Source organism: Eretmochelys imbricata, chromosome 27 (assembly GCF_965152235.1).
Source record: "Eretmochelys imbricata isolate rEreImb1 chromosome 27, rEreImb1.hap1, whole genome shotgun sequence".
NCBI classification, from domain to species: Eukaryota; Metazoa; Chordata; order Testudines; family Cheloniidae; genus Eretmochelys; species Eretmochelys imbricata.
Window position 1 is genome coordinate 1,380,156 of NC_135598.1, and position 24,410 is coordinate 1,404,565.

General features: G+C 43.7%; 1 protein-coding gene across 1 annotated transcript in view; it reads right to left on the reverse strand.

Annotated features, from left to right (window-relative positions):
• The window catches only part of MYO1D (myosin ID), a 375,367-nt gene that overhangs the window by 197,373 nt on the left and 153,584 nt on the right, over positions 1-24,410 (reverse strand). Inside the window, exons 15-16 of the mRNA XM_077806564.1 lie at positions 14,301-14,467; positions 3,265-3,472 (exon numbers count right to left, since the gene is read on the reverse strand). Of these exons, the coding sequence (XP_077662690.1) occupies positions 3,265-3,472; positions 14,301-14,467 (375 nt within the window). The remainder of the gene's footprint in view (positions 1-3,264; positions 3,473-14,300; positions 14,468-24,410) is intronic.

A 24,410-nucleotide genomic window follows, 5' to 3' on the forward strand; every position in this document is an offset into this window, starting at 1 on the left:
AAAAACTATATTTCTATATTTCTCTCACCCACACCCAACAACCCTCCACGTTCACTCCCAGGCTCCTTCCCTCTCTCTCTCAGTCCCTCCATTACCCCTGACTCCCCCAAAGCTTTGCACTGCTTCTGAGGGATGCGGGAAATAAGTTCCTGTACTGTAGTTTAAATGAATTATTACTCAAAGTTCTGTATTAATACACCTAGTAAGGAATCTGTCAAAAAACATTTCCTGAATGTTTTTTGTCTGTATTGTTACAAACATACTTGCTCACGGGTATTTTGAAATACATTACCAAAATAACAAACTGGCATGATTATACTGTATTATTTTCACAAATAAAAAATGCGGAATTTTGCAGAATTTAAAAATATAGAGATTTTTTGCTATAGAATTCACCCAGGACTAATATGCATGTTATTTCAGGTATGCTTGGTAGGTCTAGCATTTACCATTTTTCCTCAACTTAAAACAAAAGGAAAACCAATAAAAAGATACTAAGAACGAAGAATCAGAATTAGCCAGTTTATAGTCTGACGCACAACATATACCTGCCACCCATCCTGTCAGTCCACCAAGTTCTCATACAGCCAAAAAGTGGGCCCAGTTACAAATTCAGCTACTTTTCTTCTGTAGGCAAAGAACAATTTAGTTACTTCTCTTCTCTTCCAGGTCCATAGGAGCCGGTCCAGGTTAAGTCAAGGGTTGCAATTTTGGTCTTTACTGTACATTGATAAGGAAAGCCAACAGCCATCTCAGCAGTTTGTCAATCCATTTTTCTATCAAGTTTTGGCCCATTCTGTTTAACAGGCTTTAATTGACACACCTGCATAAGGATTTTTATTACCTTTCAACACCTGTAATCCTTAAATCCAGACCAGCAGTCCCCACACTTTTCAGCGTCTCACCCCCACTTACCCCTGTCTGTGCCCCACCCCCAAGATGGGAGTGAAGGCTAAGACTACAATGGGATTAAAAAAAGAACTAGATAAATTCATGGAGGATAGGTCCATCAAGGGGCAGGGATAGTGTCCCTAGCCTCTGTTTCCCAGAAGCTGGGAATGGGCAACAGGGGATGGATCACTTGATGATTCCCTGTTCTGTTCATTCCCTCTGGGGCACCTGGCATTGGCCACTGTCGGAAGACAGGATACTGGGCTAGATGAACCTTTGGTCTGACCCAGTATGGCCGTTCTTATGTGACGTGGACATGGGTGAGGGGGCTGAGGCTGGAACTGCAGCTGGGGGTGGGTCTGGGGCCAGAGCCGGAGCCACAGCGAGGCTGCAGTGGGGGCTGGCAGCCAGGCCCTCTTCAATTCCCTTCCCAGCCCTGCCCCCAAACTTGGCATCAGGCCAAGAACAAAACTGCAGCCAAGGTTGGGGATGGGACCGGGAGCAGGGGCAGGGCCGCAGCTGGGTTGCAGCGGGGGCCGGGGTCAGCAGCCAGGCCCGCAGCCTGGTGCAGCTCTGCCTCCGCCCCCAGCCCAGGAACAGAGCCACAGCCAGGGCCTGGAACAGAGACGGGGCCGATGCTGGAGACGGAGCCAGGCAGAGGGGCTGAGTGGCACTCCCTTCTCACCTCGCCATGGGGGCTGGCCCAGGCATGCCCCACAGTTTGGGGACCTCTGATCCAGACCTCTGATCCAGCTCACCTCCCATTTCCTTCAGCCATTTAATCAGAAATGGAAATTTATACATCTACATTTGTCAATAATGTGTTCTCCCAGTAACTCGTTAACTACAGGGAAACCCAAATTGCTCAACCTCCAATGATAAGGAGAAACAGTAACTGGACATAGTGGCCTTGGATTTGCAAGAATGTTAGAGGTTATTCATTCAAAGAAGTGTCATGAACCTAAAAGGTTTAATTTAGTCTGACTGTCTTGCAAACCTATATAAGATATCAATAGAGAAATACAATTTTCAATTCATTGGGCCATTTAATAAAAATGGTGTGATCCATCTACATGGTTTACAAAGCTTTTGCAGCCTCTCTAATAAATGCATACCATTCCATGGGGCTTTAAACACCTCTATTGTAACTTCTAACACCCAAATGTCAGTGGCTACTATCCTCAATTAGACAAGTAAGGATCAAAGGCCCTGTTTATATCTCCCCAGCTCCAACCATGGGGATGTCTCACTTTCAAGACCTACTTCTTTCAAAATCTTGCCTTTTAGGCAAACTTCTTAACAACGCTTTCAGATTAGCATAAGAAATTTCAAGAAATTCTTTCCTTTAGCTTCTCTACAGCTGCAGAAGACAGAGGATGCTTCACTTACATCGAACTCAGTGGTATAAAATAAACAGGCGGCACCTGGACAGGCTCTCCCAGAGCAATAAAGGCCAGCTAGGAACTAAACAACGCAAACCAGGGAAGCTGAAATAATTTTATCAATCCCTGATTTTTCAGATTAACAGGACATTGAGAAAGAGACATGGAACTTTCAAGCAGGAAGAAATTTTTTCCCCACTAAAACGGAATGGCCCTGCTAGCCATGGGAGAATGCCATATACATGCCAGCACGTGGCCATCTGGGATGCAGGAAACCAGGAATGTGACTGCAACCCAGATCTTCCATAAAGCCCTGGAGCTCTTTTTCGTAATTCACATTGCCTATGTTACAAAGCCAGATTGCTCCAACAGAAACTGTCCCAAAAACTCCTGAAAAGAATTCAGTAGACAGGTAAGTCTTAAGTACAAAGACTACAAATTTCTATTGCTTAGAGGAACATCTTCCATAAGCAAGAGTATCATATATCTCTGGCTGTTCCTCCTTGGTTAGACCAAGTCAGTGTAGCGCCCTGATATATCCAGAGCCATTCTGCTTCGACTTAGTAGTAACAGAATGTCAAAACTATTTACCCTAAGGATAAACACACAGGCCCCTGAGTCAAACCATATGTTCTATGTGAACCTCTGGGCAAAGTGTGTTAATTTACTCATAAATATTCTCTAGGTCTCAAAAAGACCTACCTTTGTTGGAGATCTTACATTTTGCAAGGATATACAGCATGTTTATAGGTTCAACAGAGGACACGTTATAACATATCAGGTCTCATTGGACTCTAGTTCATCATTTTATGTAGAAAAGTATAGAAAGAGCTGAATACAGCTTTTCAAAAATCAAATAAACTGCAATTCTGTTAAAGCTTTGTGCAGACTCATCACCTTTGTGAGATTACCTTGAGAAGGCTTGGTAAGGAGAGATGGTATTTTATGAACACTAAAATGAGGTTTATCAGTGCACTAAAGCTAACTTTACCTTCTGTAGGAAGAGGACAATTCTAACAAGCATCTTGGCATGCAGATCCTCCAAGGTGAAGAGCGTGCGTGGAGTCCGTATGAAAATCTTGGTCTTCCCATAGGCTACATCATGCTGAAACCCACAGCACTCAATCAATTTCTTCACAGCTTCTTTGTCTGAAGAGAGGTCATGGTTTGGCCAAGTAAATTCTGAGACCATCTTGTACCTGGATTAACACAAAAAAATTAAATCCATCATCAACTTCCCATCTGTGCTCCCAAGCCAACCCATAAACACATTTTAGAGTTTATCTTTTAGATTAAGATTTCAGTTCGCTGATGGCTGTAGGAACTTAAGATATTCTGTGGATGTGATGGGATTCCATGAGAAGTACAAAAAGGAATGCGAGAAGCAGAGCTGAGGATGGATGATTTGTGGAATACCAGTAAGAACTACCACAGTCACCCCAATAAGAACAGATGCAACACGGCAGAGCCCACCCATAGATCCTTGCAGGATAAGCAGATGCACTACTCAACTCGAGTTATTTCCAGACTTTCCACTTCAACAGTTTTTAAACATTTGCTAAGAACAAAACCTTTATTTAAACTTATTTCTTTGCAGAAGCCAACTGAAATTGAGCTATGTACTTAATGTTTATTCAGAAAAACTGGACCTTTTTAAAATCCTGCACTCATCTCCTGCCCATCATTTCTGTACCACTCCCAGATTAGTTTCATTATGCTAGAAAGTGGCAAGCAGTTGTGTGGCACTCTGCACTCCAAAGCAGTACCCTGGCACCTCTACATTTACCATGGTGATATAATTATGATATGTTTGGTACAAAGTATGCCCCTTGCGAGGTATCATTTTAAAAGGCTTGATCTGTCGAACATTAATATCCTATTGGATTGTATGTGCTAACATTGTATGGGAAGTTATGAAGTCCTACTATGTGTTTGTTATTGAAATATGGTGTAAGATTGGGAACACCCACAACCAGCCTTTCAGGTACAACAATGGAGTAGCTGATGATGGCCTAATAAAGGGAGTCCACACTCACAACAACTATCCTAGAAACTGTATACAATGGAGACTTCTCAGAGATAGCATGTAGACAATAGAGGCTGCTTTCAACAGGTATGTTAGCAACAAGAAGGTGGTCAGGGAAAGTGTGGGACCCATACTGAATGGGGGAGGCAAGCTACTGACAGAGCATGTGGAAAAAGCTGAAGTACTCAATGCTTTTTTTGCCTCTGTCTTCACGAACAAGGTCAGCTCCCAGACTGCTACGCTGCGCAGCACAGTATGGGGAGGAGGTGAGCAGCCTTCAATTGTGAAAGAACATGTTAAGGACTATTTAGAAAAGCTGGACACGCACAACTGTTCAGGAAGGACAGGCAGGGCAGAAAAGGTGGGGGAGTTGCACTGTATGTAAGGGAGCAGCATGACTGTTCAGACCTCAAGTATGAAACTGCAGAAAAACCTGAGAGTATCTGGATTAAGTTTAGAAGTGTGAGCAACAAGGGTGATGTAGTGGTGGGAGTCTACTATAGACCACCGAACCGGGGGATGAGGTGGACGGGGCTTTCTTCCGGCAACTCACAGAAGTTACTAGATCGCAGGCCCTGGTTCTCATGGGAGACTTCAATCACCCTGATATATGCTGGGAGAGCAATACAGCGGTGCACAGACAATCCAGGAAGTTTTTGGAACAAAAAAAATTGTGTAGGGGACAATTTCCTGGTGCAAGTGCTGGAGGAACCAACTAGGGGCAGAGGTCTTCTTGACCTGCTGCTAACAAACCAGGAAGAATTAGTAGGGGAAGCTAAAGTGAATGGGAACCTCAGGGGCAGTGACCATGAGATGGTCGAGTTCATGATCCTGACACAGGGAAGGAAGGAGAGCAGCAGAATATGGACCCTGGACTTCAGAAAAGCAGACTTTGACTCCCTCAGGGAACTGATGGGTAGGATCCCCTGGGAGAATAACATGAGGGGGAAAGGAGTCCAGGAGAGCTGGTTGTATTTTAAAGAATCCTTATTGAGGTTACAAGGACAAACCATCCCGATGTGTAGAAAGAATAGTAAATATGGCAGGCGGCCAGCTTGGCTTAACAGTGAAATCCTTGCTGATCTTAAACACAAAAAAGAAGCTTACAAGAAGTGGAAGATTGGACAAATGACCAGGGAAGAGTATAAAAATATTGCTCAGGCATGCAGGAGTGAAATCAGGAAGGCCAAATCACACCTGGAGGTGCAGCTAGCAAGGGACGTTAAGAGTAACAAGAAGGGTTTCTTCAGGGATGTTAGCAAGAAGAAGAAAGTCAAGGAAAGTGTGGGCTCCTTACTGAATGAGGGAGGCAACCTAGTGACAGAGGATGTGGAAAAAGCTAATGTACTCAATTCTTTTTTGACTCTGTCTTCACGAACAAGGTCAGCTCCCAGACTACTGCACTGGGCAGCACAGCATGGGGAGGAGGTGACCAGCCATTTCTGGAGAAAGAAGTGGTTCGGGACTATTTAGAAAAGCTGGAGGAGCACAACTCCATGGGGCGGGATGCGCTGCATCCAAGAGTGCTAAAGGAGTTGGCGGGTGAGATTGCAGAGCCATTGGCCATTATCTTTGAAAACTCATGGCGATCGGGGGAGGTCCCGGACGACTGGAAAAAGGCTAATTTAGTGCCCATCCTTAAAAAAGGGAAGAAGGAGGATCCTGGGAACTACAAGCCAGTCAGCCTCACCTCAGTCCCTGGAAAAATCATGGAGGAAGTTCTCAAGGAATCAATTCTGAAGCACATAGAGGAGAGGAAAGTGATCAGGAACAGTCAGCATGGATTCACCAAGGGAAAGTCATGCCTGACTAATCTAATTGCCTTCTATGACGAGATAACTGGCTCTGTGGATGAGGGGAAAGCGGTGGACGTCTTCTTCCTTGACTTTAGCAAAGCTTTTGACACAGTCTCCCACAGTATTCTTGCCAGCAAGTTAAAGAAGTATGGGCTGGATGAATGGACTATAAGGTAGAGAGAAAGTCAGCTAGATTGTCGGGCTCAACGGGTAGTGATCAATGGCTCCATGTCTAGTTGGCAGCCGGTATCAAGTGGAGTGCCCCAAGGGTCGGTCCTGGGGGCCAGTTTTGTTCAATATCTTCATTAATGATCTGGAGGATGGGGTGGATTGCACCCTCAGCAAGTTTGTGGATGACACTAAACTGGGAGGAGAGGTAGATACGCTGAGGGCAGGGATAGGATACAGAGGGACCTAGACAAATTAGAGGATTGGGCCAAAAGAAATCTGATGAGGTTCAACAAGGACAAGTGCAGAGCCCTGCACTTAAGATGGAAGAATCCCGTGCACCACTACAGACTAGGGACTGAATGGGTCGGCAGCAGTTCTGCAGAAAAGGACCTAGGGATTACAGTGGACGAGAAGCTAGATATGAGTCAACAGTGTGCCTTTGTTGCCAAGAAGGCCAATGGCATTTTGGGATGTATAGGTAGGGGCATTGCCAGCAGATCGAGGGATGTGATCGTTCCCCTCTATTCGACATTGGTGAGGCCTCATCTGGAGTACTGTGTCCAGTTTTGGGCCCCACACTACAAGAAGGATGTGGAAAAATTGGAAAGAGTCCAGCGGAGGGCAACAAAAATGATTAGGGGACTGGAACACATGACTTATGAGGAGAGGCTGAGGGCACTGGGATTGTTTAGTCTGCAGAAGAGAAGAATGAGGGGGGATTTGATAGCTGCTTTCAACTACCTGAAAGGGGGTTCCAAAGAGGATGAATCTGGACTGTTCTCAGTGGTAGCTGATGACAGAACGAGGAGTAATGCTCTCAAGTTGCAGTGGGGGAGGTTTAGGTTGGATATTAGGAAAACCTTTTTCACTAGGAGGGTGGTGAAACACTGGAATGCGTTACCTAGGGAGGTGGTAGAATCTCCTTCCTTAGATATTTTTAAGGTCAGGCTTGACAAAGCCCTGGCTGGGATGATTTAGTTTGGGATTAGTCCTGCTTTGAGCAGGGGATTGGACTAGATGACCTCCTGAGGTCCCTTCCAACCCTGATATTCTATGATTCTATAAGTCCATGGGTCCAGATCTAATGCATCCGAGGATGCTGAGGGAGTTGGCTGATGTGATTGCAGAGTCATTGGCCATTATCTTTGAAAACTCGTGGCTATCGGGGAAGGTCCCGGATGATTGGAAAAAGGGAAATCTAGTGCCCCTCTTTAAAAACAGGGAAGAAGGAGAATCCAGGGAACTACAGACTGGTCAGCTTCACCTCAGTCCCTGGAAAAATCATGGAGCAGGTCTTCAAGAAATTCATTTTGAAGCACTTGGAGGAGAGGAAAATGATCAGGAACAGTCAACATGGATTCACCAGGGGCAAGTCATGCCTGACCAACCTGATTGCCTTCTATGATGAGATAACTGTCTCTGTGGATATGGGGAAGCAGTGGATGTGGTATATCTTGACTTTAGCAAAGCTTTTGATATGGTCTCCCACAGTATTCTTGCCAGCAAGTTAAAGTAGTATGGGCGGGATGAATGGACTATAAGGTGGATAGAAAGCTGGCTAGATCACTGGGCTCAACGGGTGGTGATCAACGGCTTGATGTCTTGTTGGTAGCCTGTATCAAGCAGAGTGCCACAGGGGTTTGTCTTGAGAACAGTTTTGTTCAACATCTTTATTAATGATCTGGATGATGGGATCGATTACACCCTCAGCAAGTTCGTGGATGACACTAAGCTCGGGGGAGAGGTAGATACAATGGAGGGTAGCAATAGGGTCCAGAGGGACCTAGACAAATTGGAGGATTGGGCCAAAAGAAATCTGATGAGGTTCAACAAGGACAAGTGTGGAGTCCTGCACTTAGGATGGAAGAATCCCTTGTACTGCTACAGGCTAGAGACCGACTGGCTAAGAGGCAATTCTGCAGAAAAGAACCTGGGGATTACAGCAGACAAGAAGCTGAATATGAGTCAACAGTGTGCCCTTGTTGCCAAGAAGACTAACAGCATACTGGGTTGCATTAGTAGGAGCACTGCCAGCAGATCGAGGGAAGTGATTATTCCCCTCTATTCAGCACTGGTGAGGCCACATCTGGAGTATTGCATCCAATTTTGGGGTCCCCACTACAGAAAGTATGTGGATAAATTGGAGAGCATCCAGAAGAGGGCAACCAAAATGATCAGGGAGCTGGGGCACATGACTTATGAGGAGAGGCTGAGGGAACTGGGATTATTTAGTCCGCAGAAGAGAAGAGTGAGGGGGGATTTGATAGCAGTCTTCAACTACATGAAGGGAGATTCCAAAGAGGATGGAGCTAGGCTGTTCTCAGTGGTGGCAGATGACAGTGGGGGAAGCCTAGGTTGGATATTAGGAAAAACTATTTCTCTAGGAGGGTGGTGAAGCACTAGAATGGGTTACCTAGGGAGGTGATGGAATCTCCATCCTTAGGGTTTTTATGGCCTGGCTTGACAAAGACCTGGCTGGGATGATTAGTTGGGGATGGTCCTGCTTTGTGCAGGGGGTTGGACTAGATGACCTCCTGAGGTCCCTTCCAACCCTGATATTCTATGATTCTACACTTGACTCATACCATAGCAAAGGTTCTTTCCAGGAAGCTAAAAGAAACTACAAAAGAGGGGAAGTGACATCATCACATGGCCTCTCCCTTCCCCCACAATTCAACACCTGCAAACACATCTGGAGAACAAAGATTGAACAGGGGAGGTGGTCCCAGGCTAGAAAGGAGAGGCCTGTGTATTCAGGAACTATACCATCTACCAGGGTGAGATACTGTTTGATTCAAATCCTGTCTAGTTAAAAGAACTCAGATTGCAATTTTACTTTTATTTCTTAGGTAACTAACTTTGATCTGTATGCTTATTACTTATAATCACTTAAAATCTATCTTTTTGCAGTTAATAAATCTATTTTATATTTTACCTAAAACAGTGCTTATTTGTTGAAATGCTTGAGGAATCTACTCAGTGAACAAAAGCTGGTGCATATCCTCTTTCTTTTGAAGAAGTGGCAGACTGGGTAATAAAACTTATACTGGTCAGGCTTCTGACCAGGGCAAGATGGTACTGCTCTATGGTCTCAGGCTGGGGAGCTGAGGGAATTGGCTGGAGCCTCTCGATTGTTGGTTCATGAGCGGCTGGCAAAAGCATTCATGTAACTCAGATGGGTGTGTCCCTGACTGTGGATGTCTGTGTAAGTGCAGTACCGGGAGAGGTTTGTGGCTTAGCAACCGCATCACAGTGAGAGAGAGCCCAGGCTGGTAAGCCAGAGGGCTCAGAGGTACCCCAGTTTCAGGCTGCATCCCATCACAAGCTGATCATCAAGTAGGTGGGTGCAAGAACTATTCTCCTTTATCAGGCATTTAATTACTCACTTTTCCAAACTCCCCACACACAAACAAAGAGAAGCAGAAAACAGTTCAGCATTAAACAACTATGAATCAAACGGGAAAATAATCAGATCTGACTCTGCTCTGCTATAACGTATGCTATATTTGAGAAGTGCTGATTGGATAAACAGGCTTTTGCAAGGGAGCAACGATGAATTTTCTGCATATGATTTACAGACCTAATCAATAATGCAATAGGCAATTTCACCATAACAACATTATCCCTATTCATGTTCTAAAGGAAACACATTCAACATAGTTTTAACTATTTGCCCATTTAAAAACCCATGAACTGAGAAGTCAAAATTCAATCCCAATTTTCTAGGCATGGATTTTTTTCAGTTGGCAAGCTAATTCAGAAATAAATGTTAGATGGACAACCACAAATCTGGTGTCACAACCTTAGAAAACCTTTTTATAGGAAATAGGGTCTAATATAAAGCTGCTGGGGTTCATTCTATAACAAAAAAGAGAGTATTAAACTGACTAAAATATATACAATACTGTCACTGTTCTATTAAAATTAACCTCTGAACAAACTTGACAGCAAAAAACCTGCTGTAGCACATGGTTCGAAGCAGGCCCCAGTATATCAGTGACAGACGGTAATGGAAGGCACAACATGATTGTTTATTAAGAGTATGCTAAAGTGTATAAAAGCTGATATTTTTAAAATATCCCTCATCGTCTCACGATGAAAAGGATTTTGCATTTATATTTGGAAGGGCTCAGAGTTCTCACTCTCAAATATTATGCAGTACTTAAATATTTTACACACACATACCAAAAAACTTGCGTTTGGTTTCAGATCTCTGCTCTCTATTCCCAGTGGAAAAATGTTTCTGCTATAATTAATTCACTGGAACATGAAATGGAAAAATCTTTCACCTTAGACATTTCACATTAGATGAAAGACAATCAGGGTGACAGAACAAATCAGTCTTTTATTAAGCAGACCTGATGGGGTCAGACAAGAGGAATAAAATGTCAGATCTAAAACCTGTACAACAAGGTGGAGGAATATTTTATGAAAGAGGTGGAGAGAAATTAAAATCCCCAGAAGAGACAAGGCTGCATCAACAAAAGAGATCCAACATTTAGACAACATTACAGGTATCAATTTAATGCAGGGCAGTTTTACGTTCACTCTCTCTTAATGCAACAACTGGTAGTATTAACATTGCCAGAATACTGCTGCAGGCTTTCCATCTCTCCAGCAGCATGTGCAATGCAAGCTCACTAATTCCTTCCCTGAGGCAAAGAGCATGACCCCGATCCCCTACCAAGTCAAAATCCCAAAACTTTACTGCTAAATATAATGAAGCAGGACCCAGAATAAATCTGCTGCCTGACAGAATAGCTCTTCCCCTCCCCCATGCCTAAAGATCTCAACAGCCTTCAAGGTCATCCATACATTAAACATCCTTGTCTGCACTCCTTTGTTTTTCTCTCCCCTTCATTTTTAAACTACAGAAGGAAACTGTACAGAAAGAAGAAAGGTTGCTTTCTAAAACCTACAATCCTCAATGGAAGTCTCCTGAAATTCAGACATAATATTTGCTGATAAACTCGGGGTTGAACATGAAGTGCAATATTTCTATCACAACAATTCAGCTGGTGGGGTTTCCAGTGTTATTTTCATGCCACACTTAATGTTACTTTAGAAGAGGCATTAGAACTGGGAATGTCAACAATGAAAAGTGTTCGATTATATCCTCAAGAAACCAAGCTTCCTGGCCACCACCGTCCCCACAAAATACCAAGTCATAAGATTTTTGGCAATTTAGATGTTAAAACCAATAATGCAACACACAAGCATTTAATGACAACGTATTGATTTCAAGATGCATTTTACCTGAAGGATGCCAGTGAAAACAGATTGACTGTGGGCTTGATCTAAATATGCTTGATCTTACTTTACTGAAAGTGATATTTGGCCAGGTTCTAGGATCTCTACTCAGTTCTTAAATAACCAGACTCACTGTGACTGCAGTGGGAGCTTTCTTGAATATAAGTTCTAACTAAAGAGAGTGAGGAGGTCAGAATACAGTATGTTAATTATTGTTTCTCTCACTTCTGCTAATAAAGTGAGATATCAAGTGTGTTAGGGCTAAGCAATGCAACAAAGGTTTAAAAGGTCATACCAATTGCTATACATGAATCTAATTTTCCAGCTATTAGCTTCGTTTTGCTCTCAGACATACAAGAGCTTATCATATATCCACTAAACAGTAGCTTCTTGTGCAATCATAAGAGCGGATTTTAATGGATTCCTGATAACGTGCATGTGTGACTGAGGGCAGAATCAAGCCCTAAACTTGTATGATGTTGAAAAGTGACAGTTCATGACAAAAATGAAATACAGTAAATACTATTTGTTGAACCATACTCTTCTGTTACTCTTCAGCTACTGGAAAAATCCCATCAAAGCCATATCAGTCATTAAGAACAGCAGTTCTTCCAATTCTTTCTTTCCAACACTTGCTTATTCTTCCCACACTCAGGGTCAGTTTCTCACTTGCTCAAATGAATGAAAAACCAAAACCGATTCAATGATCCACTAGCAAGATGATATGTTTCAGAATGGCAGCCGTGTTAGTCTATATCAGCAGAAACGAGGAGTACTTGTGGCACCTCAGAGGCTAAAATTTATTTGAGCAGAAGCTTTCATGGGCTAAAGCCCACTTCATCAGATGCATGTAGTGGAAAATACAGTGGGGGGGGGGGAGAGAGAGAGAGAGTGTGAGTGAGTGAGTGTGTGTCATCTGATGAAATGGGCTTTAGCCCATGAAAGCTTCTGCTCAAATAAATTTTAGCCTCTGAGGTGCCACAAGTACTCCTGGTTGTTTCTGTTGATACAGACTGCTGATACATATACACACACACACAGAGAACATGAAAAAATGGGGGTTGCCATACCAGCTCTAACGAGATCCATCGATTAAGGTGGGCTATTATCAGCAGGAGAAAAAAAAACTTTTGTAGTGATAATTAGGATGGCCCATTTCAGACAGTTGACAAAAAGGTGTGAGTAACAGTAGGGGGAAAATTAGCCTGGGGAAATAGTTTTTAGTTAGTGTAATGACTCATCCACTCCCAGTTTTTATTCAAGCCTATTTTAATGGTTTGCAGATTAATTCCTGTTCTACTGTTTCTTGGTGGAGTCTGTTTTTGAAGTTTTTTTGTTGAATAATTGAGACTTTTAGATCTGCAGTTGAGTGTCCAGGGAGGTTGAAGTGTTCTCTAACTGGTTTTTGAATGTAATAATTCTTGACATCTGATTTGTGTCCATTTATTCTTTTGCGTAGAGACTGTCCGGTTTGGCCAATGTACATGGCAGAGGTGCATTGCTGGCACGTGATGAATGATGGCATATATCACATTGGTAGATGTGCAGGTGAACAAGCCTCTGATAGTATGGCTGATGTGATTAGATCCTATGATGGCGTCCCTTGAATAGATATGTGGACAGAGTTGGCAACAGGCTTTGTTGCAAGGATAGGTTCCTGGGTTAGTGTTTTTGTTGTGTGGTGTGTGGTTGCTGGTGAGTATTTGCTTCAGGTTTATTACGCTCAAATAAATTTGTTCATCTCTAAGGTGCCACAAGGACTCCTCGTTCTTTCGAGCAAGATGATGAAATTCTAGATATGCACAGTACTTTACATACATGGTAAGAAACCTTAGGGCTTGTCTTCACTACCAGGGTAAGCCGACCTAAATTACACTACTCCAGCTACGTTATTCACCCCAGCTACTTTATTCATCTTCACTGCACTGTGTCGATGGGGGATGCTCTCCCGTTGACTTACCTTACTCTTCTTGGAGAGCTCTCTACCATCGATTTTGCGGGTCTTCATTAGACCTGCTAAATCAACACCCGTTGCATCAATTGCAGCAGTGTCTATCTCCCCGGTAGTGAAGACAAGCCCTTAGCTTAAGCAACATTTCTACCTAATAAATACAGAGTGCAGCATGCATCAAAAATCATGTTTTCATGGGGTCATGTCATATCATCTCATTCCTATCCTCCCACCTTCTATTTATAAATTCACTGAGTCCAAAGGTTTCCTTTCTGACCCATGTAATGTCACTCCATATTTGAAAAGTGTTTTTCTCCCCCAGGAAAGGAAACTTTCCATACTTCTCCAAAATATAAGATTTAGAATTTAGAAAAGAAAATTTAGAAAAGAAAACAAAAGACACTATTTAATTCTGTGTCTAGAGTTAATTTTTGTGGGGAGGATCCTCATTGTCCATTAATTCTAACGATACTAAGACAGTAACAGAACACTGGTTCAGTCTAATTGGGGTCATGGGGTTTTCATCCCTGCTGTTTATAAAGGGTGGAAAATGGTAGGCCATGAAGAACGCACTCCTCAAGTCTGTGCATCTGCTGCCATAGCAGGCTGAACAGCCAGCACCCTTCTGTGACCAACAGTGTTTTATCCAAGCCACTAGTGTGCGCTCAAAAAAGAAAAAATATGTGTACCATTCATGACTAAAGATCACCAGACTAAAGGATTCTATATTTACAGATCATAGTGAAGGCAAATCATTAGATTGTGCAGCTCAACCAATAGCCTAGAAAGCCGGCAAACATCTCAAAAAAAGCATGCACTAATTCCCTTCTCACCTGTGAAGAAACTTTTCATATGTTTGGCGGTAGGCAAATCCTGCCCGTCGGACCCTGACATTCTCCAGAAGTCCAAGGTATTCCACTTGATGCCTGCAACGTTCTTCATCAAACAGCTGTGATGATTTTTTTTCATTGGGCTTAATGCATCGGACATAATATGGCTCCTACAGGGACAAATCAAACAATGACTTACACAGAGCTAAGAACTTTGTGAAGGATACAATTTACTAAATAAAACACACAAATGCACAATTAAAGTAAGTATGCATTCTCCTAAACAGTTTGCCTTTGAATATGAACATGATATAACATATTAACTGAAATTTTCTCTTCAGTTACAGAAAGGAAACAAGACAAAGCTACTGTCATTAAGGAGCATTTGGGGTAATAAGGTGACCCGGAGGGACATGTTTGCAAGGCATAAATATAGACAAATTAAGGGGTCCCAGTACAATAACGAGTCACTGGCACAAAAATGACACACATCCTTGAAAAGTATAGAGTCAGATTCCCCCAGCTGGTCCAAAGAGGTGCAAATGGACCACTTGCACTCCAGAAGACTTTATCCCAAGGGGGGAGAGAGCTATGTTTCACCACTCACATTTAAAGATTCCACCAGGGGAGCACAACGGTAGTTGCCACCATGAGCCCCACCAAGTGAGGCTGCTTCACCACCCACTTTTCACGGGGTCACCTTGCACAGCCATAACTTTTCTATAGCAGGCCCTGAGCCTGGCTTACCCATAACCTGATTGAACCACATCTCAAGCACCCTTGGTCAATTCTAGCTCAGGCCCATATATGTCATTCAAGCAGCATAGAGAGACCATATAGGTTCCACAACTGGCTAGGGAAGAATTCTTCTAGAACAGAAAATACAAAGAGTCAACTTATGCTGCCCCACCTGGTGCTTGGTAGAGGGCATACTGGAAGGGGAGCCTCTGTAGGAGTGAGTGCCATAGAAACTCTGAACTACATTGGGCTATAGCATAGCCCATGGGCTTCTTCAATAAGGTTGCAGCCAATTAGAAAAGCCTCTGGTAGCTGCATCGGTTTCCAGAATGCCAAGAATTGAAGCAACACGAAGGTGGCTTTAAACTACTTTTGCCACACCCTCCCCAAGCAGTTGTCCTGTATTGCTTCACCTGCAAGGCACAACACAGAAACCATTTCCCCTGACTCAGAATCCCTCCACTGACTCCTTCTAAGCAACCTAAGACACTGATGACTGTTCCTCCCAGCACATTCCCATTTGATCTCTTTGCTTTGCAAACAATGAGTTTTGATTTTTCATTAGTTCCTTTCTGCTACCCCAATCTGTGCCTTTTTTCTCATGCTGCTCCCTACTCATGGAATGCAATCCCCATCCCATTACGTCAAGCCACAATTCTCCCTGTTAAAAACCCATTTCTGCAAGTCCCAAAAGAAGCAAGTTTATAACTAAACACAGAAACTAAGTTGTCCCAATCTCTGGATAGAGTCTTATATTCCTCTAGCATAACTTTAAACCTGCAAAGCAGGCAGGGCAAGGATTATCCTCATATTAGGTATGTGCAGCACCAAGCGCATTACTGGTGCTAAACAAACAAGCCGCAGCCAGGGTGAACAAGATGCAAGAGCTTCACTAAGGGAATCTAGATAATCCACATACATGATGTGAGACTGAAGAGAATTGTTAACAAAAGGTTAAACGTTTGCCCATTCATTCATTCACTGGATCAACATTAAGTCTGAACTATGATATGTATTTTCCTCTCTCAGTAGAAGAAGAACAAGTGTTCCCCCTGTGCGAAGGAAGAGACAGTACTATGAACAGTTCACACATTTTACATCATACTTCTGTAAGATTTTCTTGTTTGGAATGTCTTCGCAAAATGAATGTAAATTCATCTACACTTTGAACATTGCACCTCTTCAAAAGGATAAAACATTCATATTTTTAACATGAGTCAAGTAGCCAAGAGTAACTGTGGAAAAAAACTGTGGACACAATGGAGGGAGAATCACTTCTTGGGAGGCATGGAAGGAAGAGTGCACCTTTGGGTGAAAAGATTCCAGAGTTCTGAGTACTACCTTGTCTTCATGAAATATGCAGTAGGGCTCCTGCACAGAAAGCTCTGCCAACTCAAACACTCATCTGGAGGACGTGATGGCTATCAGAAAAAAAGCCTTGATGGACAAATACTGACATCCGTAGTTCACAGGAGTTTTTTTTTTTTGGTCAGGGCCCACATCACAAGTGACAGGTCTCATTAGGAAAACAGAGGCCTGCCTGCCTGCTTGGCTAACCGGACTGCTAAAGGAATCTGGCTACCCTGGGTTTCTGTGTCAGAGAATCCAGAGACTCTGCAAACATCATGCTACTATAGGCAGACATCTGACTAGCAATAGGGCCGCACTGGAGACCTTTGAAGCCTTCTTCAAGAAAATACAAAATAGTTGTAATTCCTGAATTACTACAATTTGCTTCACATTCCATGCACCAGCTACAGAACTTGGTCCAGATAGAAGTATACTTTCTAGAAGAAAGAAGAAAAGGAGTACTTGTGGCACCTTAGAGACTAACCAATTTATTTGAGCATAAGCTTTCGTGAGCTACAGCTCACTTCATCAGATGCATACTGTGGAAAGTTTAGAAGATCTTTTTATATACACACAAAGCATGAAAAAATATCTCCTCCCACCCCACTCTCCTGCTGGTAGTAGCTTATCTAAAGTGATCACTCTCCTTACAATGTGTATGATAATCAAGTTGGGCCATGTCCAGCACAAATCCAGGTTTTCTCACCACCACCACCACCCCCCCCACAAACCCACTCTCCTGCTGGTAATAGCTTATCTAAAGTGACCACTCTCCTTACAATGTGTATGATAATCAAGGTGGGCCATTTCCAGCACAAATCCAGGGTTTAACACAAACGTCTGGAGGGGGGGGGCGTAGGAAAAAACAAGGGGAAATAGGTTACCTTGCATAATGACTTAGCCGCTCCCAGTCTCTATTCAAGCCTAAGTTAATTGTATCCAATTTGCAAATGAATTCCAATTCAACAGTTTCTCGCTGGAGTCTGGATTTGAAGTTTATTTGTTTTAATATTGCAACCTTTAGGTCTGAGATCGAGTGACCAGAGAGATTGAAGTGATCTCCAACTGGTTTATGAATGTTATAATTCTTGACATCTGATTTGTGTCCATTTATTCTTTTACGTAGAGACTGTCCAGTTTGACCAATGTACATGGCAGAGGGGCATTGCTGGCACATGATGGCATATATCACATTGGTGGATGTGCAGGTGAACGAGCCTCTGATAGTGAGGCTGATGTTATTAGGCCCTGTGATGGTGTCCCCTGAATAGATATGTGGGCACAGTTGGCAAGGGGCTTTGTTGCAAGGATAGGTTCCTGGGTTAGTGGTTCTGTTGTGTGTTGTGTGGTTGCTGGTGAGCATTTGCTTCAGGTTGGGGGGCTGTCTGTAGGCAAGGACTGGCCTGTCTCCCAAGATCTGAGAGAGTGCTGGGTCATCCTTCAGGATAGGTTGTAGATCCCTCATAATGCGTTGGAGGGGTTTTAGTTGGGGGCTGAAGGTGACGGCTAGTGGCGTTCTGTTATTTTCTTTGTTAGACCTGTCCTGTAGTAGGTGACTTCTGGGAACTCTTCTGGCTCTATCAATCTGTTTCTTCACTTCCGCAAGTGGGCATTGTAGCTGTAAGAAAGCTTGATAAAGATCTTGTAGGTGTTTGTCTCTGTCTGAGGGGTTGGAGCAAAGAAGAAAGAAGTGGCCTGACTTTGGCGGACAAACCCAATGACATTAGCACTTCTCTTTCAATAGCCAGGCTGTTAGGTGCAGCCAGCTGGGGACTGATGAAAAAGAGGACCTTGTGAGAAGATGTCCTGTCTCACTGGGGCTGTAGTGGCAGTCCTAATTTCAGCTCTCTCAGGTCTGAACACCAGGCTCTCCTTGACCGATGTGGGAATACCAATATTATTGTCACCAGCTCATTTTATCTTCTGGACCACTTTCCCTAATAATAGAAACGCAAAGAGGAGGCCATGAGGCCATCTGTAAGGTAGGCCATCTGTCCCCATGCACCTGGAGTCCACCTGCCTGGTGCAGTATTTTGGTCATTTCAAGTTCATGTGGTTTGCAGATAGGTTTGTGAAGGCAGGCTCAACAAGGGACAATTAACTCTGACTTCCTTATTCAGACACCACTCAAGAGTTTTTCACCTCATGCCTACTGAGCCAGTCTCCCTTTACATGAACTGCCCTGAGGGAGAGGAGAGAATGCTCTGCCCAGAAGCTGCGACTGGACAACAGGGGATGGATCACTTGGTAAATTGCCCTGTTCTGTTCATTCCCTCTGAAGCACCCGGCACTGGCCACAGTTGGAAGACAAGATCCTGGGCTAGATGGATCATAGTCTGACCCACCATAGCCGTTCTTATGCCCACTGCATGATTTCCATCGCTTCAGCAGATAGTACTGGGCTTCTTGTTCACTACTGATTGTTCACTTATGCAACTACAATCATGCTGTCTGACTGATTGAGGATGTGGTTCCCCTCTAGGCTGGACTAGAACCTTTGCAGCATCAGCTTGACTGCTCTTAGTTATAGGAAGTTTACACTGTGGGCTCTTTCCTCTTGATTGCAGATGTCTTGAGCTGCATGAGTTCCCAAATGTGCTCCCCATCCCTTGAAGCTGGCATTGGTTGTGAAGATAAGGAGATCTAGAAGGCATATGGGTATCCTTTTATGGACATGGCCTTGGGCTGACCACCATTTAAAAGAGTTGATTATCTGCGCCAGAACCTTCACTTGATATGTTCCCAGGAATGGACCTTAAAGATGAAGCCGTGAAGGTGCCTGTTGTCTGACTGCACCCATGGAGTGATCCCTTTGCACAGTACTAGGAGGCCAAATACTCGAAGGCTCCATGCTATAGTGGGCTTCTTGCAGTTCCAAAACAATGCAAGGAGGTCCCGAATCTTCTGGAACCGCTCTAGAATTGGATATATACTTGCTATAGAGGTGTCCATGGAAATGGGTAAGGAGACTGTCTGCTCAGAAGAGCCTGCCTCTCCAATCCTGCCTACATCCCTTCCTGCACAAGAGAGTGAGGTGAAATGACCCTGAAGTGACTGGGCTACATCCTCCCCCAGAGCCAGCCAAGTTCCCCAGCGGGACACAGACCCCTCCTTTTACCTCTGGCTTTTCTCACCTAGCTTTCCCTGAAGACTGCTGGGATATCAACCACAGCAAACACCCCTAAAGGGGGAGCAGTGATGAGGGGACAACTCCCTTTGAAAGTTCAAACACAGCCACAGGACCCAGATGGGAACTGGAAAGAGACGTTACTGAATTGTTCGCCTGAAAACTTGAAATAAAGTTTGGAATTTCCCTCAAGGCAGCTCTGCAGCAGGGAAGCTTGGCCAAGCCACCAGCAGGCAGAAAAAACTGGAAGGATTTTCAGGAGGCAGGCATTCTCCTGCTGCCAATCATTGCCAGGGCTGGGTTGGCTCCCAAACTGCATAGGGGCTGAAATACTCATTGTGATGGATCTGTGGACCTGAGCACAATGAAGAATGAGTTGGTTTAAATCCAGTTCCAACATCATAGGTTTCCACAACACAAAAGTCAAAACTGGCAGTAACTAACATCCTTGTTATGAGAGTCATCAAGGATGGAATGGGCCATGGAGACCAATAGTGGCTCTTCCAGGTCCAAGTTGAAGCACATTGGCAGGTTACTGCTGGAAAACATGCCCTGTTTTACCAAGTGTGTGAACAAAGGACACTGGTTTCCAGTGCTTCCTTCACACAATTGGAGTTTAACTCGCTTAAACTTAAATTTATTTAAATGTTCTACATCTTACATCATCTTACATTTATTTAAATGTTCTACAGTGGAGAAATCCAGAAAGGTCAACATGAGAGAGACTCCTAAACCTGTCTGGCAATCTCTTGCATCAGGATAATGCCTTCATTTTGAATTTTTTGGATTTCATTTTGTTTTAAAGCTTAATGCTTTTTCAAAGTAGTTTTTGTACTTCATAATGGCCCGCAATTAACATCCCAGTAAACTTTGCAATGGATACATTAACATTACTGCTAACTTGATTTTTATAGAGGTACATATCCTCTGTGAAGTAGGGAGGAACTATTCTCTCTGTTTTACAGATGGGAAACTGAGGCACAAAGACACTAAGTGATTTGCCCAGTTTGCACAGGTAGTCTGCATCAGAGCAGGGAATTGAAACAACCTCAAGTCCTAGCACTCTAACCACTGGTTCAGCCTTTCTCTGTATGAAAGTTTCTTCATTTTTCTTCACCTCTAGTTTTGAAAGTGTCTCCTCTATGGTTTGCAGCTAATTACCTGAGACATGCTTAGACCCTCCGAAAAAGATGCAGAAGGGAAACATTTGTGCTAGATTAGTCACAATGATGGAATTATGAACACACTAGAGAGGATGCCTGCCAAAGTGAATCTGAGGGAAAGCTAGGCGTGGAGAGGAGGAAAAAAATTCAGAGGGAGAGATGGAGAGGTTGGAATAAAGGAAGGGTCTCAAAAGAGCAGTCAGCCCCAGAATAGCTCATCATTCATCGTAATGTCAGCCAGAGCAGTACAAGCTCTAGTGTTTTTTAAAGGAAAGAAAGAACCCAAGGGATCAGTCAAACAAGACCAAATACTCAAGAGGAAAACATGGGAAGATAAAGTTTGTCAAGCACACAGCTTTATGTGGCAGCTACATAAATCAGCCTATTGGACATTTTAAAAAGATGCATTTGAAGACACCTCTTCATATCTTTCATTTCCCTTTTTCCAGTGCAATAAAAGTATGTTTAACAATCCTAGGTTTCTGTCCCTGGACTCTCTTAGTACAAGTTTGGAAGGGGACAGTAGATTAAGTATTTAACCTGCCATAAGAGTAGCCATCACTTAGATTCAGTGTGCTCCAAAAATATGTTTAATTGAATCTCAACTAACAAGGCAAACATGCAGAACTGAACACCCTTTTGAATTAGGAGTCTTAGCTATCCAACCAGTAGATTTTTTAGCAAAGGTAGGCGTGAGGTTTTAAAGATACATTTTATAATTGGGAAAAACGAAACTGATTGTGTGTGTATGTATCACGGTAGCTTTGACAGAATTTTCTGTTAAAATTAATTCAGTGTTTACAGATAGCTCTTGCATAGTACATGATAAACACTTCTAAAATACTTATTCCTATAGCAACTGCCATCTGATACTCAAAAAGCACGTTATAAACAATGAATTAAACCCCATTGCCACTGAGCAGTCTGCCACCCCCATTTTACAAACAGGTAAACTAAGCCACAGAGAAATTAATTGACTTGCAAAGCAACTAACAGAACTCAAATTGTCTATTCTTCCCATGCTCACTCTATTGTCTGAACATCTGACTTCAAGCCCTGTCCTTCCCTTTCCTCCCAAAAATTTCAGAATTCCAGTTTTTAAGAAAAAAAAACAGGATTCAACTAGAATGTCTGGGGAACAATTAAACTCATCTTTGAAAAAGTGTGTCCATTTAAGCATATTAGAAAATTCTAGTATCTATTAGAGTTTTGCTTGAATTGATACAGGTTTTGTCTCTAAAATGACCATATTAAAAAAAAAAATCCACACAAGGTTAGTAATTACTAACAAGTGTAATTTATTTGAACACACTTTTGCCCATTCGGTTATGTTCTCTTATTTTTCTCTTGGCAGTAGCTAATTTCTTATATGACACCAGCATCAAGGCTGCAAGAAAACTGTCCATGTTATTTGTCACATTAATTAGCAATTACTCTTTGGGTGAAGAGTTAAATGCTTTCTAAAAGTTTCCCTGGTCTTTTGTTCATTGTTGTTGTTCAGGTTGTTGGTTTTTTTCTTCCTTTCTTTTTTGTCCTCTAGTCACTATCAGTCTAGTTTCAGTGAACAGAATGCCACGTAGTCAGCAAGCCATGTGATGGAGTGCACCAAGGTGCTTTTCTCACGAAGCCCAGGACTGTTTCAACCACAACAGTGCCTGCAGACCTTTCAAACCATAGCACTGGAAGAAGCATCTTTAAGTCAGAAAAGTGGAAATTTATGAACTGAAGCCAAGGTTTAAAGCTTTAAGTTCTTCTAGAGAGTCAATGGCTCACGGAATCAAGCCTTTTCCCAGGTCAGAACTGGTCCTGCCAGCCTCTAGTGGCAGTTCCTCTTACGTCCACAGTGTTACCCGAAATTGGGCCAGCTAGTAAGCTTAGGGAGGACTAATGACCCACAGAGTTTGGAAGAAAGCAACACGTTTATTATACTGATAGCTAAGCTCAAAAGAAGGGGGGAGAGGGGTCACACACACACTCGCATACTCATGCTCCCAGGACAGGCAAGGCACTGGAGATGTCAGGATCCTTCAAGGAAAGTGTTCCACAGCACAGCAATGGACAGTGCAATGAAAGTAAGTCTTCCCGAGGCACGATGGAATGCAACGCGGCGAACCACTGGCCAGGCGGTCTGGGCAAAGGGCCTTCACGGAAGGTACAATCTTGTGAGTGCACTCCTGGGCACATGGCCCCTTCCCCTTTTAAGGACCTGCTCCGCATGGCCTGCGACTAAAGGTGACTTGGCCGCGTCTGGTTGGTCACACTCCACCTCGGCCAGTGTCCATGCAGTGTCCATGCATTGGGCATGTGAACGCTGCCTAATCAGAGTCCCAGACACTTTGTCTACCTGGGAGCTCTTCTGATCTTCCAGGTGCTCAAGCAGCCTATTCATCCCACAAGCATTCCAGGAGGGAGGCGGAGGGGGAAAGCCACTTCACAAGTAGATCACACAGATCACAGCTGCTCCAACACCACACAGGTGTCCTGGCTGGAGCTGAATCGTACGCACCACCAACATATGAACCATACTGTTCAAGGACCTCTAAGGTCAGAGTGCTCTAGCAGTGTATTACTGCACAGAATCCATTCTGCATTCACATCAAAGTAATCTCGTATCTTCTGTGCCAACAATAACCTGACTACTAATCAGAGAACACAAACAGAAGCAGCAGAAGATTTCATAAAATTGTCAACCGATGTTATCAACCAATGTGTTACTATGTTTAATGATCACCTTGTTTGAAACCCTGAATCAAGAGACATGTCCCTTCTGCACCTGCAGAGCCAGAGTTTCATAGAGCCATAGAAATGTAGGGCTCAAAAGGTCCTCATATCAGTGATCAAGACATGGGCAGTCATGCCTCAGAGCCAGAATCAGAGACCAGCTGCCAGAACCAAGGGTCACGGAGCCAGAGTCAGAAGTAAGGAATCCAAGCCGAGGATTCGGAATGGGTTACCTGAAGTGAGGGGCCAGGGCAGGGAACATGCAGGAGCCATCAGGAATGCTTCAGCAGCTGCTGAACTGCTTCTACTGCTAGGCCAAAGAGCCAGTCTGCTGACTTTTCCAATCAATCAGGCAGGCAAAGCCAATCAGGCAGGCAAAGCCGATCAGGCAGGCAAAGCCGATCAGGCCACCTATTACAGGCCAGCTGTACTCATTAGGGTGCTGGGAGACTGGCTCTGATGCAGGACCTGATTTCTGACACCCCGAGAAGTCATCAAGTCCAGCCTCCTGCACCGAGCCAGGACCAAGTAAACAAAACGGTTATCTACCTTTCATAACTATTGTTCTTCAAGATGAATTGCTCATGTCCATTCCATTGTAGGTGTGCACGCGCCCACATACATGACTGGAGACTTTTGCCTTAGTGGTACCCATAGGGCCGGATGTGGTGCCCTTTGGATCGCCACACTCATGGCACAGTATATAAGGCGCCACCGGCCCCACGCCTCTCAGTTCCTTCTTGCCGACAAGTCAGACAGAGGGGCAAGAGGGTAGGTAATGGAATGGGACATGAGCAACGCATCTCAAAGAACAACAGTTACAAAAGCTAGGTAACCGTTTTTTCTTCTTCAAGTGCTTGCTCATGTCAATTCCACTGTAGGTAACGCACAAGCAGAATCCTCAGAGGTGGGCTCGGAGTTCACAGTCTTGCAGTTCGGAGGACTGCTCTGCTGAAACCAGCACCTGAGCGAGGAAGGCCATCGATGATGCCTGCTCCCTAGTCGACTGAGCCG